We start from the raw sequence: 19,207 nt of genomic DNA, 5'->3' as shown, positions 1-19,207 counted from the left end.
AAAATTAAACTCTTAAGTATTGATGCATCAATAATTCTAACATCGTTATTCAAGGTTGTTTTATGGTGTAACAAAAAAATTTTGATATACCAGTGCATCAAGGGTATTTCTGACAAACTAACTATTTTATGTCTCCCTCCCACTCTGTCCTCTCCCCTTCTTTTCCCTTTCTCTCCTTCCATCCCCCTTTCTCCCTCACCCTTCCACTCTTGAAACCATCTACAACCTTGCCTTTACTGATTTTCAAGCCGGAGAAGTTACAATAGAGAAGTAACACTACTAGAATTAAACACGATAAACTTACCATCCGACGAGCATGTTGGGAAAGCATTGTTTATGTTGTTATCTACGGTGAGAATCTTAACCATAGGCAGAATCTCATCCTGATCATCCTTTAAATGAGCCGGATCGAACTCGATTCTTGCAATCTGAACCGTTTTGGAAGCCAACTCGGAGATTGGACTGATTGATGTGTATATCACATTCTTCTTTGTGGAGCTCCACGTGTTGTAAAAGCATATGTTCGTCGTTTTGAGCCGTTGATCTGATTATCTTTATGTCGTTGTTGGAATCAAAATCATAGTTGAAAGCAATGAAGTTGTTGTCGGGGGAGAAGCTCGAGAATGAATTATTTAGTCTCAATAACTTTAGGTCTGGGACTAAAGACAACACACAGTTGATGTTGGCACCAGTCTAGGCCCCAAGGGCATGAACAAGATGAATCTCCACCTCATCTGATGAGGTCATCCTCACAAACTATGACCCATCCATCGTCAACAAGATGCAGGTCCTCTAACTGGCCACCAAGATGCTCGTTGAGCTCTCCAAGTCATAGGACTCTACCTGTTCTTGGAATGAACATTGAAGAGAGGTATAGTACCTAGAGGTAGAGGATTGTGCTAAGAGAGAATGAGAATGAGAGAGAGAGTGCTGAATTTCATGCGTGATTTCCTCAAATGAGCCAAAGTCCCTTACACTTGATAACTACCTCCTATTTATAGAGCTTGGGTACTACCTATTGGGTCAATTGGGCCTCCGAGGTCAAGGCCCAACTGAAGGCCAGGGCTGAGGCGGGATACATGCTGGGCGTTGCCCCTCTAGGGGCTCGCCCAGTCCACTAGTCCACAAGACACCGAGCTCGAAGTATGAGAGCTAAGTGTGTCTTTTAAATGCTTTTACATATGTCTTACAGTACACCGGAATCTGCACTGCCAACATGGCTTGAGAAAAGAGAAGTAAACTATATCGCCAACATGGCGTGAGCAAAAGGAAACTAGCATTTTCAGTTACCCAGTCCACTGACTTGACGAGCAACCCGAGCTGGCAAGTCCACAAGTCCACGAGCGGCGAGAGCGATTACTTCGTATTGGCGATAAGTTGGAGCAGGTGTATGATCGTTCGCCGGCGGGAAAGGTGGCAGGCATGGGTCACGTGCTGATCATTCAATCATTGACTGGCGGTAACCCCGGCGAGCGACTGAACTTTGTTGTTGGTGTCACCTGTCAGGCGATGGTGTTTGATCTTTACAGTGGCGAGGCTTTTCACGCTTTCCCTTATTTTAAAACCCTTTCAAATCCCTAACTGCCCCACGTGACTGCCCCACGTGATGTGTTAGTTACATCAATTTCCCTCTTTCTCCGGAACCGTCACTTCACTTTTCATAACCGTCCCATCGTGCGCAGTAACTCCCCATTGCACGCGACCCACCTCCCCAAAACCATCATGACTTCCAACCTTCCACACGCGTCCAACACGCGTCACCCTTCCAGCTTCCCCCCTTCTCCTATAAAAACCCTTCTTCCCCACAGTCATCCCTTTCCGAGACCTCTCTTTACTTCCCTAATCGCTTACCAAACTCCCTCTGCCCACTTCCGTTCCGGAGCCGTCGCTTATCACCCTTTCCGCTACCCACTCTTCACATCCTACTCCGGTGAGTCCCACTGTCCTTATCTTTGCATCATACACATACTCATCTTTTCCTTTCTTTCACTTCACTGTCTTCTAAAAATGGCTTCAAACCCTACCTCCCCTAACCACTCCTCTTCTTCCTCCGGAAGCGACCCTGATGCCACCGCCGCCGGCGGCCTCCGTTTAGAGGTCCCGGAGATCCCACCTTACCGACTAAAAACCTACGCCACTCTGCCCCTTCCAGTCCAAATAGCCCCCACTCACGAGGCTATAGACCAACCTTCTATTTTCCAGAATAGCGATCTCATCGTGCAGTTCGTGAACTCCCTGGGTGGTTTGTCTAATGACGATGAGTTTAACGCCAAACTCAGGATCTGGATTTGCAGTCCTGGGGATCGCCCCTGGCTTCATAAGCCAGACGGCGACGTAAAGAGATCCCATTTTTTCTTTGCGTATGAATACATGTTTAGCGAGCTTGGAATCAGGCTTCCTTTCTCGCCCTTTGTCCAAACCGTCCTCCGCGACATCAACGCGGCTCCCTGCCAACTCCACCCCAACGCCTGGGCCTTCATTCGATGTTTTGAAATCTTAAGCGCCGCTGTCGGCATCGCCCCATCCCCCACCAGTTTCTTCTACCTCTACGACGTCGACCCCAAGTCCATCAAAAACAAAGGATGGATTTCCTTGAAGGCCCGAGCCGGCCGGAAGTGCTTGCATCCCGACAAAAGTAACGCGAAGTCCTCCTTCGCGCGGAAGTACTTCCGTGTGGCGGTTCATCCCGCCTACCCAGAGGCATTCACCCTTAGAGACGGGACCGCCCTTTTTCCTCTTTACTGGACGGAGAAGCCCAATGGGATCACCGATCCTTCAGAGGAATCTTTGTCCGCCAACGACAAAGCCTTTCTTAATCTCCTTGCCCCACTTCCCATCCTTGACTGCACAACAGTCCTTGAGGGCGCTGACCTCTCAAGAACTCCCAAATACTTAGGTTGTCCATAGCTCACTTTTATTATTGACATTTCCTTTCTCGTCTCCTATGTTGTCACTGATCGTCTTTTTTTATTGTTACAGAAGATATGAATTTCACGAACGCCGAGCTCCTGAAGGCCCGCGAGAGGAGAATGGCTCGCTTTTCCCCAAAATTCAACGCTGAGGGCGACGTGAAAAAGCGGGGTGGTGCTGAGAACCAAGCCGAGAGCACCAAAGCTCCCAAGAGGAGAAAATTGGTCAAAGCCTCCTCCGGCGCCGGCACATCCAACCCTGGCGCTCAGCCCACCACTGCTGCTGCGCCTAAAGGCAAAAATGTCACTGAAGCCTCCGTCGCCGCGGCTACCGAGCCAACCACCGTACCAGCCTCTACTCCTGCCACCGCCGGTGCGACCGCTGCTGTTGCCGCTGAGTCCACTGCTGGCGCCACAGCCGCCTCCGTCGGTGCCACAACCACCAACATTTCTCAATCCTCAGCTGCCGAGAAACTCGCCGGCGTCAACGCCACAAAAGCTGCTGCGTCTTCCGACACTCCCGTTGGAGAGAAGGAAAAAGAAAATGAAACCCCGAAGTCTCCCTCTCGCCAAGATGCGCCTCCTAGCCCGCCCTCAACACATGATGCGGGCTCCATGCCTTCCCCGCCTCATCAAGGGGAAAAATCCTGTCCTGGCGCTGCCACTACCTCTGAAGCGGCTCGAATTGAACAAGCCCCTGCTCCCGAGGTCGGTTCTTCAAGCTATTATAATATGCTCCCCAACGCCATTGAACCCTCAGAATTCTTACTTACTGGTCTTAACCGTGACGCCATAGAAAAAGAAGTTTTGAGTCGGGGCCTTAATGAAACCAAGGAGGAGACTCTTGCTTGTCTCCTACGCGCTGGGTGCATCTTTGCCCACGCGTTTGAGAAGTTCAATGCCGCCACCGTTGAAGCTGAGCGGTTGAAGGCCGAAAGTGCTAAGCATCAAGAAGCCGCCGCTGCTTGGGAAAAGCGTTTCGACAAACTGGCGACGCAGGCAGGAAAAGACAAAGTCTATGCCGACAAGATGATTGGCACGGCGGGGATTAAAATCGGCGAGCTGGAGGATCAGCTGGCGCTGATGAAGGAAGAAGCAGATGAGCTTGATGCAAGCCTTCAAGCTTGCAAAAAGGAAAAAGAGCAAGCTGAGAAGGACTTGATCGCCCGAGGCGAGGCGCTGGTTGCTAAGGAGTCAGAGCTTGCCATACTGCGCGCTGAGCTGGAGTTAGTGAAGAAGGCGTTGGCGGAGCAAGAGAAAAAGTCTGCGGAGTCCTTGGCCTTGGCGAAGTCTGACATGGAGGCGGTGATGCAGGCTACGTCCGAGGAGATCAAGAAAGCGACCGAAACTCATGCCGAGGCCCTCGCCACGAAAGATGCTGAGATTGCTTCCCAACTGGAAAAGATCAAAAGGCTAGAGGACGAGCTGGCGACGGAGAAGGCCAAAGCCACTGAGGCGAGGGAACAAGCCGCTGACATCGCCCTTGACAACCGCGAGCGCGGTTTCTACCTCGCCAAAGATCAGGTCCAACATTTGTACCCGAACTTTGACTTTAGCGCCATGGGAGTAATGAAAGAGATAACCGCCGAAGGACTGGCTGGTCCCGACGATCCTCCCCTGATTGACCAACACCTCTGGACAGCGACTGAAGAAGAAGAGGAAGAAGAAGAACAGGAGAAAGAAAACAATGAATAATGTAATTTTAACATTACTTTAGCTTTTACTGTCACCTTGTAGTGTACTTTTCCGCCATTCGTCTATGTTTAAGCAACCCTTCGCCATAGCTTTTTATATCGCCGTTGGATATTTTGTAAATCATGTTGGAATGCTTCCGCCGTACATTTTTTAGTCGCCGCCTTCTTATGGCTTAAAAAATTTAAGAATAAGTTTCATAGTTTAACCCCTCAACACGCCAGAGTAGTAAAATACTCAACATCCTGAGTGACCAAGCACTCGCCTTCCACCTTATTCATTCGTCGACCTTATATCTTGCGCTATTTTTCACGCGTCATATGATTGAATTACGCCTAACGATTTCGTGCCTTAATTTTAACTAGGACTTGTTGCTTGGTATTCCACCACCAAGACTTTAGACGTTTTCCCCAAAGGAAGAAACGGCCTCCATTCTCGAGGACTTCGCCCGGGGCTTTGCCCGCTCGGGGCTTACAATGCTTGCCAATGGCCATTTGGGGGTCCCAAGACTTTTGCCTAGTTAACGGCGCTCGTCGTATTCTGGCGAGACTTACCCAGCACATCGTTTACGGGACCGGCGATCACGTCAGACTTTCCGGAGGGTGATTCCCAGGCGTCAAAGGCCATTTGCGGAATCGCCGCAACCTTCAGGGTTCCAGCAAGCCCCTTTGGGGATCAAGCTTGTCCCACTTAGTGATTGCCGTAATTCTTTATGTCGATCGGCAATTCCGATCGTCAGGGAATCCCTGAAATTTTTGGACACGAATTTCGTGAATTTTCGTTTTATTTTATTGATGGAGTGCCTCATTAAAAAACTCCTTTCGGAGAAAAAGAGCACGCTTTGTTATTGCAATACATTGGAGAATTTGAAAACACTTCGGAAAATTTTAAAGATATCTGGCTCCGGCGACTCCGCCTTGTTCACTTTCTCGCCTGCGATCAACTATAATAGTAGCGCAAGCTCAAACCATTGAACGACCGAGGTAACCGCCTTCCATCAAGCTCTTCTAAGTGATAGGCCCCATTACCAAGAACTTTAATAATGCGGTAGGGCCCTTCCCAGTTAGGAGTAAGCTTGTTCCCCGGGGCTCCCGATCGCCACTTGAGGACCAGGTCGCCGACCTGCATATCTCGGACGCGAACCCTGCTGTTGAACTTTGCCGCCACGCGCTGCTTCATCGCTGTTTCCCGAATGTGCGCCTCGTCGCGCGTTTCCGACAAAAGGTCCAGCTCCATCGCCATGTTGGCCTGATTTTCCCCTTCAAAACCTGGTTGAGTCCGCCATGTAAAGTTGTCAATCTCCACCGGCAACATGGCATCTACCCCATAGGTCATTCTAAAGGGGGTTTCCCTTGTAGTAGATTGCTCGGTGGTGTTGTACGACCACAGCACCGCCGGAAGTTCATCCAACCAAGCTCCCTTAGCCTCCGCAAGCCGTCGTCTTAGTCCTCGTAGGATTACCCTGTTTGCAGATTCCACCTGCCCGTTCGTCTGCGGATGCTCAACAGAGGCGAACCTCATCTGTATGCCCATTTCCCTGCAGAACTCCCTTGTTTGGCTGCTTGAAAACTGGGTCCCGTTTTCAGATACGATCGCCCTTGGGATCCCGAACCTGCAAACAATACGCTTCCAGTAGAAATTGACTATCTTTGCAGAAGTAATCTTGGCCAGGGGTTCAGCCTCAATCCACTTAGTGAAGTAGTCCACCGCCACTAATATAAACTTCATTTGTGCCCTGGCGGTCGGAAAAGGTCCGACTAAGTCCACACCCCACATGGCGAAAGGCCACGGGGCGCTCATCGTTACCAACTCTTTTGGCGGTGCCTTAGACAAATCCGCGAACACTTGACATTTCTTGCACTGCTTCACGAAGTCCATACAATCTTTCCTGAGGGTGGGCCAGTAAAAACCCGCCCTCAACACCTTGCAAGCCAAAGACCTTCCCCCGATGTGGCTCGCGCACACTCCTTCATGTACCTCAGACATTATCGCTTCGTACTTCTCTGGCGGTACGCATTTCAACAATGGCGTTGAGAAACCACGGCGATACAAGTGTCCGTCAATGAGAGTATAGTGGTTCGCCTCCCGCCGTTGTTCCTTCCTGCATTGCTCCACTTCTGCCGGGTCCCCCGTCAAGATAGATATTATGGGACCCATCCATGTCCCCCCTCTGTTCACGCAGGCCATGAGCTCGCCTTCGATGCTTGGGTACGCCAGCGTTTCCTGAATCACACTTTTGTTATTGCCAGGCTTCCGCGTGCTCGCCAATTTGGCCAGCGCGTCCGCCCGCTGATTTTCTGCCCGAGGAACGTACTCCACCACGACCTCTTGAAAAAGTGTCATCAAATACCGTACCCGCTCAAGGTACTTGATCAGATTGGGATCTTTGACCTGGAAAGTTCCCTTCACTTGATTCTCCACCAATTGTGAGTCCGTTCTTATCAACAAACTCCCGATCTTCACTTCCCGCGCCAACTTCAATCCGGCGATGAGAGCTTCATATTCTGCCTGGTTGTTCGTTGCTTTGAACTCGAATTTCAGGGATTGCTCCAACACTAGTTCCCCCGGCCCTTCTAACGTTACTCCCGCGCCGCTGCCACTACTATTGGAGGATCCATCCACGAAGAGAGTCCACTGAGTGTCCACTCTTTCAAACCGATCTGGAGTCAACTCGACCACAAAGTCAGCTAGTGACTGCGCACCAACCGTGCCCCGCTTATCATATTGCAAACCATACTCTGACAATTCAACCGACCAGGCGACCAATCTACCTGATAAATCCGGTTTTTGTAATACTTGTCTCAAGGGCAAATCCGTCCGCACCTTCACGGGAAAACTCTGAAAATAAGGTCTCAACCGTCGGGCGGTGACGAGGACCGCCAGCGCCGCCTTCTCAATTTTCTGATATCTGACCTCTGCGCCCTGGAGTGTGTGACTAACAAAATAAACAATTCGATGCTCGCCATCTACCTCCTGCAACATCACAGAACTCAGAGCACTATCGCTCACAGCAAAATACAAATGCAGCGGGTGTCCCTGTTTTGGTTTCGACAAGATTGGCGGTGACGATAGGAGTTCCTTGAGGCGAACAAAAGCTTCCTCACACTCCGCCGTCCACTCAAAAGTGACATTCTTGCGAAGACACTTGAAAAAAGGGAAAGATCTGTCACCAGACTTGGGAAGAAACCGAGATAATGCTGCTATTCGCCCTGTTAAACGTTGGACCTCTTTCACATTAGAAGGGCTTTTCATCTGCTGAATCGCCTTGCATTTATCTGGGTTTATCTCGATTCCTCTGGATGTGATCATGAATCCCAAAAACTTGCCACCCTGAACACCAAAAGAGCATTTCTCCGGGTTGAGGCGCATATTGTGCTTCCTTATCTCGCCAAATGCTTCCTCCAGATCTTGATGATGGTCTAAACCACGTACTGATTTAACAATCATGTCATCAACGTAAACCTCCATGTTTCTTCCCACCTGCCCAGCAAAAACCCTATCCATCAATCTTTGGTAGGTCGCCCCAGCGTTCTTTAGTCCAAACGGCATGGTGCGATAGCAATAATTGACTCTGGCGGTCATAAAAGCCGTTTTGTCCTCGTCTGCCGGGTGCATTCGGATTTGATGATAGCCAGAATAAGCATCCATCAAGCTAAGCAGTTCGTTGCCCGAGGCACCATCAACAAGGCTATCGATGCTGGGAAGGGGATACGAATCTTTTGGACATGCTTTGTTTAAGTCTGTGTAATTTACACACATTCGCCATTTCCCGTTCGCCTTCTTCACCATTACGACGTTCGCCAACCACGTCGGATACTTCACTTCCCTAATGAACTCTGCCGCCAGCAACTTGTCGACTTCCTGTTGCACCGCCTTCCCTTTGTCGCCACCCAAGCGCCTCCTGAGTTGTGAAACTGGCTTGACACTTGGATTCAATGCTAATCGATGGCATATGAAGTTTGGATCAATTCCAGGCATGTCTTTGCAGCTCCAAGCAAACAAGTCTAAGTTCTCCCCAAGCAGTTTTGTCAAGCGCGTCTCCTGCTCTTCCGTCAGTCTGGTCCCAATCTTCAAAGTGCGATCGCCAAACTTTAGCGCCTTCGTTTCCTCAATTGGCGTGGGCCTATTTACTCGCCCCTCGCCCCGGGGGTCAAGATTTTCATCCGAAGCTTCGATTTCATAACATCTATGACCAACCAACGCACTCTTCTTGCCATACAAGTTAAGGCAATTATTGTAACACTCCCTCGCCATCTTCTGGTCCACCTTCAGCTTTCCCACCTTTCCACTGCTTAGCAGATACTTGACCGCCAAGTGGGCTGTTGAAATTACAGCACAAAGGCGATTCAATGTATTTCGCCCAATGATTACATTGTAAGATGCCACCACCTGGAGAACCAGATACCTTACCTTCAAAACCCTGGCACACTCATCTTCCCCAAATATTGTGTCTAGATCAATGTATCCCCGCACCATTACTTGCTCCCCCGCGAAACCTACCAAGGTTCCCGCATATGGAGTCAGATCATTGTCAGTTAGTCCCAACTTGTCAAATGCATCACCATAGATAATATCAGCCGAACTACCCTGATCCAGGAGTACCCTTCTAACGTTGAAACTGTTCATCCTTAACTGCACCACAATCGGGTCGTCCTTATGAGGCTTTATCCCCTCAAAGTCCGCCATCGAGATTGTTATGTCAGGGTGTACGAATCCAAAAGCGACCTCATGAACGGAATTAACGGCACGAACATGGCGTTTACGCGCCGCATGAGTGTCGCCACCGCCGCCAAATCCCCCGGCGATGGTGTTGATGGTCCCGACGGGCGGTCCTGAGTGTTGAGCGAACGTGTCATCAGCCCCTCTTGTGGCGATAGCCGCTGATTCTTGCTTTTTCTTGCCCTTAGTGTCCGCTCGCTCCTCCTCCCGCTTGTGCGCTTTGTTTTGATCGCCACCGTTGCGCCACGGACCTTGGCGATTTCCTTGATATCCCGCCCGAATCAACTTATCAATCTCCCGCTGCAAAGTCCAACAGTCATCCGTATCATGCCCGGCGGACCGGTGGAACTCACACCACTTCTTGGGATTGGCGTCCCGTGGCTGATACTTTGGGGCCTCCGGTTCATCCACTAGATTTGCGTCCCTCGCCCCTCGGAGCATATCCGATAAATCTGTGTTCTACCCATAGTAAAATGGAGATAAACACTTATAAACTACCAAATAGAGCGCCAATGATATGCTAGAGAGACCAACATAAGTCAACTCTTTGGTAAGAGCATCCCCGATGAGGATTACCCACCGATTGAGATTTTACTAAACGAGATTTGAACATTCAACCTAAGTTAAACTTGAAATCAGTGATCTTTGTCGTACTTCTGATTAGATAGATGAACCATTGCCCATGCCATGCTCACATGAGTAATGATATATACACACCTCATTTTTTAAACATTTCATTTCCACCTCTTTTTATTTCTATCTCTCTCATCTTATTATCTATCGCATCTCATATTTTCTCTCTCTTACTTTTTCTTTTCTTCCTATCTTTCTCACCATTCCACCTCTCCACCTCAAAAGAGAAGTGTGGATGAAACATTATCCTCCTCACATACATTTCAAACTCGTGTTCTTAATTTGTACACGAAACACCACACTCATCAGCAGCCCCACCTTCACTTCTCAGTTCTCATTGCTACCTAACACGTGTCAATAACACAACCTGGCACACAACACACTCCACTGCACTAGTCTCCACCAAATCCCTCCCCTTACACACAACCATTGCCACGAACTACTCAAACCAAATCAACCCTCAACAATAAAAAACACATATAAAAAACAAAACACAACATCAACGGTCGAGATCTTTATCTCTTATTCAATCCGACGGCTCCAATTTCATGTCGGATCTCCTTGTCTCTTTCTCTCTCTTCCTCCCATTGGAGCTCACCAGAGACGAAGAAGAAGAAGATAATCTCTGAAACTCACCTATATATACACACTCTGATGCATGAAACACGAAGTGGATATTCACAGTTTCGATTTTTCCCTTGTGGGTATCTCTGGTTTTCTTCTACCAATGTCGTTGGAGTGTCTATCTCCCTTAACACACACCAAAATCTACCTCAGTTCCACCACCGCCAAATCCACGCTTCTCCGCCGCAACGCGCGTCGTTTCGTTCCCAATTCGGTGTCGTTTAGGGTTCCGAGGAACGGGACTCTATGGGGGGAGTTTGATTTGTTGGGTGGGTTGAGGTTGAATAAGAGGGTTTGCTCCGGCGATGGATTTAGGAAGAGGGGCGGTGTAAGCGCTGCTACTGGCGGTGAGGGGAGTGATTCCGGTGAGAAGAGTGGGGAGGGGGAGAAGGGTTCGAACAGGAGGAGGGAGAAGCAGGGGAAGGGGTGGTGGTCGTGGTTGGGTTCGATAGGTGAGAAGTGGAGGTGGCAGCCTATAGTGCAGGCTCAGGAAGTTGGGGTTTTGGTTTTGCAATTGGGGATTGTGATTTTTGTTATGCGGTTGTTGAGGCCTGGGATTCCTTTACCTGGCTCGGAGCCGCGGGCGGCGACGGCGTTTGTGAGTGTGCCTTATAGTGAGTTCTTGAGTAGGATTAACAATGATCAGGTGCTGAAGGTGGAGGTTGATGGGGTTCATATTATGTTCAAGTTGAAGACTGATGTGGGGAGTGTTGGTGGTGGTGAGGTTGCTTCTAGTGGTAGGTTGCAGGCGGAGTCGGAGTCGTTGGTTAAGAGTGTTGCTCCTACAAAGAGGGTTGTGTATACTACAACAAGGCCTAGTGATATAAGAACTCCTTATGAAAAGATGCTGGAGAATGAGGTGGAGTTTGGGTCGCCGGATAAGCGTTCTGGTGGATTCTTCAACTCTGCTCTGGTAAGCAAGTTGCATTTTGTGTGATTGTTGAAGGTTTTGTTGTGTGATGATGATCACCTGCAGTATTATAGAATTGGAAACCCCAGTCATTAGTCATTCCTCAATCTAGGAAGCTCATATATGGAGATACTTTTAGCTCTTAAAATTTCAAGATACAACTTAGATACATGAACAAGAATGTGTATCATGCATGCATTAGTGTTGGATATGCGCACAACACTGGTACTTTGCAAATTTTAAAGTATCTGTGATTCATAGACCTGAACTAAATTTAATTAAGATTGTGAGGAGGTTGATCTTGGGAGGGGGCTGGTGAGTGGTGATTTCATGTTCAACGTACAGATTCCAATATATTTGTTACTTTAGAGCAAACCTTCTGAGACCCAAAAGAGAAATAAGAGTCGTGGTTCTTTCTCCAATTAAAATCTGTTTGTCAAATCACTTAAAACTGTGACAGCTCAATGGCTATGGAACAGGAGCTGGCGTAGAGGCTTTATCCTTATGTCTTCCCTACTTTTGGAAAGGCCACTGTAAACTTGGTTGTAGTACTCCATTCTTACTGCCATTTTCGAAGGGAAATTTTAAACACATAATCACCCCCTCCAGCTGTTTGAAATCCTATTTTCTCTTCCTGTATTCTTCACTCGCTCTATATGCTTTTGACCTGTTAACTTGTTACATCATAATGATGGTAAACTCTTGGTTTCTTGTTTGCTTTATTAAAACATAAATTGTGGAAAATGCATTTATGAGTTTTTGAGATCCCACATCGACTGAAGATATGGCTAGAGCTTGTAAACACTTGACAAATCCCCATCTCATAAGCTAGATTTTGGGCTGACGCTTTGATCCGAATTTTGAGATTATATTAGGGTCTATCGTAGATCCGATACTATCCTAGAAACTTGTGTTTACACAGGTCTCATGAGTTGATCATCCTTACAGTAGTGAAAACCTTCACAGTTTTAAATATGCATGCTGTAGTTTACTATTAGATCAATAACTGTCTCTTTAACCAGTATGTTGCTTGTGTATATTTGCTCTAATCTATCAGTGGTTTATGATATTTAACTTCTCATTCCAGTTCATTATGAATTCCCTTCATTGTGTGGGTTGACACTATATCATATGACATGCTGAACTCATTCACATATTCTCAGATAGCCTTGTTTTATATTTCTGTGCTTGTGCTGCTTCTCCAACGATTCCCTGTAAGCTTTTCACAGGTGAGTTTGATTTCTCCCTAGTCCCTCTCAATTTCATAGGCCATTGTATCCAACTTTGTTTCCTACACCTTTAAAACAATGTTTTATTAGCTGTCATATGCTATGGCAGCATGCGGCTGGTCAGATAAGGAACCGCAAATCAGGAATTTCTGCTGGTACTAAATCATCTGAAAAAGGTGAAACAATCACTTTTGCTGATGTTGCTGGTGTTGATGAGGCTAAGGAGGAGCTGGAAGAGATTGTGGTAGGCTGGCCTCTTTCTTCAGCTCATTTTCAGCACATAAAATTCTTAGGGTGTATATGAGGCTTTCTATTCTTCAAATAACCTTCTACTGTTTTTCATAGTTTTTCTAGTAATATTGGAAAGCATTTTTTATTTTAATGATGTTTACTTTCCAGGAATTCCTTCGAAATCCAGATAAATATGTACGACTTGGAGCCCGTCCTCCTCGAGGTGTTCTCTTGGTGAGTCATAGCCAAAGATATCTGATATGACCTCATGGTCTCAGGATGAAATCTCATGATGTCTACCAGAAAAGCCTTTACAATTGACGATATTAGCTTTTGGAAGGGGTTAAATATGGGAAATGCCTCTTGGGAATATTTTGGGTTAAAATTTTGGCAAAATATTCTACCGTATTATATTAAATCTGCTTTCTCTTATTTACATAATTATTACCTTGCAAAAACCTGGATCACTATTGTGTTTCATTGAACTGGTGGTTGTAGGAATAAATCCTTGAATAGTTTTCAACTCACACCTCTCCTGCACGTATGAGCTTGTATTTATACTTGTATTATGTTGATTCAATATTATTATTGACTTAGTTTGTCATGTAGGGTGTAAATATCTGTTGGTTTATCTTACAGGTAGGTCTTCCGGGGACAGGCAAGACTTTACTAGCAAAGGCTGTAGCTGGGGAAGCTGATGTGCCATTTATAAGTTGTTCCGCTAGTGAGTTTGTAGAGTTGTATGTTGGAATGGGTGCTTCCCGTGTGAGAGATCTCTTTGCAAGGGCAAAGAAGGAAGCACCATCCATAATATTTATTGATGAGGTAGGAATATGTATTCTTCTGCTGTGTAGGAATTTAATTTATTAATTTTTTTTTTCTGAACTTTAATTTAATATTTACTACTTAATATTCAGCCAATTAAACTTTCTTTTGGTTTGCAGATAGATGCTGTGGCTAAAAGTCGTGATGGAAAATTTCGCATAGTCAGCAATGATGAAAGAGAACAAACCTTGAACCAGTTGCTCACTGTTAGTATTCCCTTTGTTGTTATTTTTCTTGTCATTGTTGGGTTGGGGGTTATGATACAATGAGGCTAATGTGTTAAAACTACCTTGCAGGAGATGGACGGGTTTGACAGCAATTCAGCAGTGATTGTTCTTGGGGCAACTAATCGAGCAGATGTCTTAGACCCTGCACTTCGCCGACCAGGAAGATTTGATCGAGTAGTTATGGTCTGTAATAGGATTCTATTTTTAGAAGTCTTCCTCCTTCGCTTTTTATAGTGATATAAAACCAAAGATACTTGACTTTGTATATCTTAAGCAAAATTGCTTTGTTTTCTCCTTAGGTAGAAACACCTGATAGGATTGGAAGAGAAGCCATCCTGAAAGTTCATGTTTCCAGGAAAGAACTTCCTTTAGCCAAGGATGTTGACCTTAGCAACATAGCTTCTATGACTACTGGTTTCACAGGGTATTGTGCTATTTCCTCCATACTCTTTTTCCCCTTTTAATACATTGAGAATATTGTATTTTCAATCTGACTTAATACACATCATTGAAGAGCGGATCTTGCAAACCTAGTAAATGAGGCTGCTTTATTGGCGGGAAGACTGAGCAAAGTGGTTGTAGAGAAAATTGATTTCATCCAAGCTGTGGAAAGATCAATAGCTGTAAGTGAGATTTTAGTGGAGAAACTTGATATCAGCCACAATAGCTAATGGTTGATGCAAATCATTTTACACTTGGAATTTGGTCTCATCATGAAATGTTAAATTTTGAGTTTTAGGTCTGCAATGTGGTCGTACTTTACCAATTGTGGTTAAAATGACCAAATTACTTGTTACAGGGCATAGAAAAGAAGACTGCCAAGTTGCAAGGAACTGAGAAGGCTGTTGTTGCACGACATGAAGCTGGTCATGCTGTAGTAGGCACTGCAGTTGCAAATCTTATTGCTGGACAGCCACGTGTTGAGGTAAGCCATGGAAGATGCTCTTATCTTGGCTATTGAAACATTCTATTGCCATTACAGCTGATTTTTCTTGTACCACGTACAAGCCTACTTGACTTTTGTGGAATTATCACACTATTTATTTTAAGCATATTTATACTCGAAGTTACTCAGATGATTGATGATTTCTTGTTGAGGATGGCTTAAGAGATATTACAATGGATAGGCATGCTGTTTAAGCATCAAATAATGCAATGAGTAGTGTAAGTGAAGTTGATGTGTTTGTAGAACATGATGTTAGCAGCGCTGGAGAAGTTCCTATACTGACTTACAATGATATGGTCAGAGATGAAGGAGACAATGGTGATAGAGAGGAAGTGGTGATTGATGTACATGAAGATAATAGTGATGAAAGTTCACTATCATCTAAAGAAACACCCCTCTCACTTTCGTCATTTCTATCTTCATGTTATCATGTACATCAATCACATTTTCCTCTATCACTTCTGTCTCCTCATCTCTGACCTCATGTTCTACTAACACTCCATTACTCATTGCGTAAGTTAATGCTCCAAGAGCATGCCTGTCAATTGTAATCTCCCCTTAAGCCATCCTCAAACTCCGACTTTCTAGTTATCCTTGACTCTCTAGTTTTCCACCATAACTTCACGTTACCTTTGTATCCAAATACTTCCTCCGCAATCCCTAGAGCTTTGAAGTATACATATCCACATCTACTCCACGCACAACATGAATATCTCCACCTACCTCAGTGTTGGTTCACCCACAAATTTCCCCATGTGATGAAATTGGATTGAAAAAGCCATGCCTAAAATACGGACAGTAGTTTGCAACTAAATCAAGAGATGATACCCTTAACTATTTGCAACAATAGAATCAAAAAACCCTAATCCCTAAACTAAATTAAGACCTACCTACTTATCGTACTTCTCCCTGAACGCTCAATCGCTTGCCTTCCTCGGTCCACCTTCGTCGCAACAACTTGCAATTCCTTTGACGGTAATGACAACAATCTCTAATGGTAGAAGGAACGTGGTGGTTGACTTGTTTTCGGGGGAAAGGAGGGAAACTTGCGTACAATTTAGGGTTCAATTTTGGATTAATTAGGGCTCAATTAGGGATTCCTTAGCTAATCTGGTAAAACTAGAGTTATTCCTACACGGCTACACGTAGGATATTGTAATATCCACATAGGCTACGTCCAAAATATATATGTACACGTTGGGCTGGTGACTAAGCCAAAAATGGTCTAGGTCATATTTATGACGTCATGAGGAATTAAAAAAAACGGAGGAATTTTTATTGCAGGGACCAATAAAGATTTTTCCGTATTTTACAGGGGACTAAACACATTTAACCCTACAAAAGAAAAATTCTTTATCTTTATTTGAATTTTTAGACCAATATGGTACTTATGACGTATTTTGAATTTGATGATGTAAAGGATTATTATGTCAAAGAGATAAAAGTTTTTGAAATCGGTGATAAAGTTTGGGCTTATGAATTTATCTTATGTAAAGTTATTCTTGTGTACAGGATTATTCGCAACATTTTTTTGCTCCTCATCTATGTGTTGAGAAATTCTTTGATATTTCAGTGCCTTACTATCTTGTGTATATTTTCAGAAATTAAGCATATTGCCTAGGTCAGGAGGGGCCTTGGGCTTTACTTATATTCCTCCAACAAATGAGGATAGGTACTTGCTTTTCATTGATGAGTTGCGTGGCCGCCTGGTGACCCTTCTTGGAGGACGTGCAGCAGAAGAAGTTGTTTATTCTGGTCGAGTGTCAACAGGTGCACTTGATGACATTCGGCGTGCAACTGACATGGCGTACAAAGCTATAGCTGAATATGGTCTTAGTCAGACAATAGGCCCTGTGTCAATTGGCACTCTTTCTAATGGTGGAATGGATGAGTCTGGGGGTTCAGTTCCTTGGGGAAGAGATCAGGTTCAATATTTCATTTTAATTTGTCTTCCTATTTGTGATTTTCTATATGCTGATATTAATATGAATCCAACAGGGACGCCTAGTTGATCTTGTTCAAAGTGAGGTGAAAGCATTGCTGCAGTCTGCTATGGAAGTAGCGCTTTCCATTGTGCGAGCTAATCCTACTGTTTTGGAGGGTCTTGGTGCTCATTTGGAAGGTACTTTCTATATTTTAGGTAGAAGGGTGATGAAGGAAACTTCATTTTGTTTCTATGTGCTTGGATTGTATTTCTTTTGGTGCCTTTTCATTTTATTATGTTTGCTTCAGGCAAGAAATAATTTGTTCTTATTAGCAGGCTAAATCCAAATGTTTGCTAGTTGGAACGTATTAAAATCATTTTGTATGTTTGAAAAGATGATAATTTTCTAGGTGCCTTATGCATGTGTTGATTCTTTTCTTTACTTACATCCACACAAACAGCGTACACTGTTTCCAGCCACCAATCAAAATTACATTTGTATGGATGAATTTTACTTTAGTTCAACATGGTTGTTAAACTTTTTAACTTTTAACTCATAAAATTGTATTGAGTTTGCGATTCTAGGTAACCAAAACGTGTTACATTGCATGTGAACTCTCTTTTTGATAAACTCGGGCGAACTCAGGTAAACTAACGAATTTACTTCCAAGTTCACGAGTTCAGCAAAACATGGAGAAAAATCATTTTTTTTTTACCAAAATGACAACATTTATGGCACAGTCCTTGCAATTCTAACTACTTTTATTCTTCACAAGTCTCTCTTGCTTGTGTCCCTTTTCCTCTTTTCTCTAATAGTTCTTTGGCTATTGCGCTCAAGAGTGACCTGAGCTGCTGCAGTATTTCTAAAATTCTCTACAAACCTTGATTTTGAATCTTCATGTTATATAAATTCCTCTTAGTTTCAATTTCAAATTATGAATTGATAATCACATACTGAGAGGATTATAAAAAGTTAGATTTCTACTCTTGTTTGAAGATAATGACTTATTTACGCTCGTTTGAAGTTCATTATTTTACCTTATGAACTTGTGCTAATTTTTTTCTATGAAATTATATTTAGTAATTTTTGTACGATTTTAGCTTTTTCATATATGTTTGTTATTGTATGATTTGGCTATTTTAGTATATTTTTTATTTGTGTTTTTCATCATCATTGTGGTTTTTGAATATTATTTTTGCATGAGCTGAACACTTACGAGTTTACGAGCACTCCACGAGTTTATGTAAACTTTCGAGTTTAACAACCTTTGATGTCAGCTTAGGCTTCATATACTGATGATGTTGAACCACTTTTGACTTTTTTTTGATAAGCTGTGGTTTTCTAATAATGCTTAACTACTTATTCTTCAGAAAAGGAGAAAGTAGAGGGTGAAGAGCTACAGAAGTGGTTAAGATTGGTGGTTGCTCCAACAGAGCTTGCAATTTTTTTAGAAGGCAAGCAAAAGTCTCTTGCTCCAACAGAGCTTGCAATTGCAGACAGGTTCCTGAACAGTTAAGAGTTACCTATAATGCTACCAGTGTGAAATGGAACGCCGAGGTACGATATTTCACATCATTCAGCTAAAGGCAGTGAAATTATATCTCTCACACAGCATGCCATACAACATTGTATATTCCTGTAAGGTGAATTTTGGCATCATTTTTAACACATGACCAGTCTGCTATATGTATTTACTCAACAATTCACTCAACCAAAGCCACAGGGAAAAAGAAAAATGAAGAAATACATACATTAGTGCCACTCTCTGTCTCTAACTACATAGGTACTGGTAATTGAATTTGTTGTATATTGACTATTATTTCAGTCATGATGAAATGTAAATAATGTATAGTTGTATACATTATGATTCTGTGAAATATATAGGACTCTGCTACATTTTAGCACCAAAATGTTTTATTGAAATTGCTAGCAACATGGTTAGTAATAAATTCCATTTTCAAATTCTCTACATCAAATCAGGCCCATCATTCGACTGCAGTTTGGTTTGGGGCAACTTCTTTCAGATTTGCAATCAACTTAATAAAATTTTGGATGGATAATCATAGCAAATGGGATCTTCTAGTTCTTTGTCCAGGACCAGGTCCGAATGATTGTGATGAATTTGTATATATATAGCAAAATTGTGACATTTTCAAGGCTGAAAAAAAATCCGGTGCTCTATGAATGCGACTTTTTGTAGTTTTCAATTGAAAAAAGACAATATCATGCTACCCAGCAATGTGCATCTGGTAGCTGGTGCACCATTGATATATGTGGCTGAGTTTTGTTGTGGAAATTCACATGTCATGTTCCTGTCACTACTATAGTACTATATAT

At 44.2% G+C, this 19,207-nt stretch overlaps 1 protein-coding gene across 1 annotated transcript; it reads left to right on the top strand.

The window, feature by feature from the left end:
* Positions 1-10,561: 10,561 nt before the first annotated feature.
* On the top strand, positions 10,562-18,832 carry LOC130734018 (ATP-dependent zinc metalloprotease FTSH 9, chloroplastic-like). Its single transcript, XM_057586307.1, has 13 exons — positions 10,562-11,490; positions 12,651-12,716; positions 12,826-12,960; positions 13,116-13,181; positions 13,587-13,772; positions 13,892-13,978; positions 14,069-14,182; positions 14,299-14,423; positions 14,514-14,622; positions 14,799-14,924; positions 16,547-16,870; positions 16,944-17,067; positions 18,241-18,832. The coding sequence occupies exons 1-13, from the start codon at positions 10,612-10,614 to the stop codon at positions 18,384-18,386; spliced, it is 2,487 nt and encodes an 828-aa protein (XP_057442290.1). The 5' UTR covers positions 10,562-10,611; the 3' UTR covers positions 18,387-18,832.
* The last annotated feature ends 375 nt before the right edge of the window (positions 18,833-19,207 follow it).

This window comes from Lotus japonicus, chromosome 1 (genome assembly GCF_012489685.1).
Source record: "Lotus japonicus ecotype B-129 chromosome 1, LjGifu_v1.2".
NCBI lineage: Eukaryota > Viridiplantae > Streptophyta > Magnoliopsida > Fabales > Fabaceae > Lotus > Lotus japonicus.
This window is presented reverse-complemented; position numbering and strand designations above follow the sequence as displayed.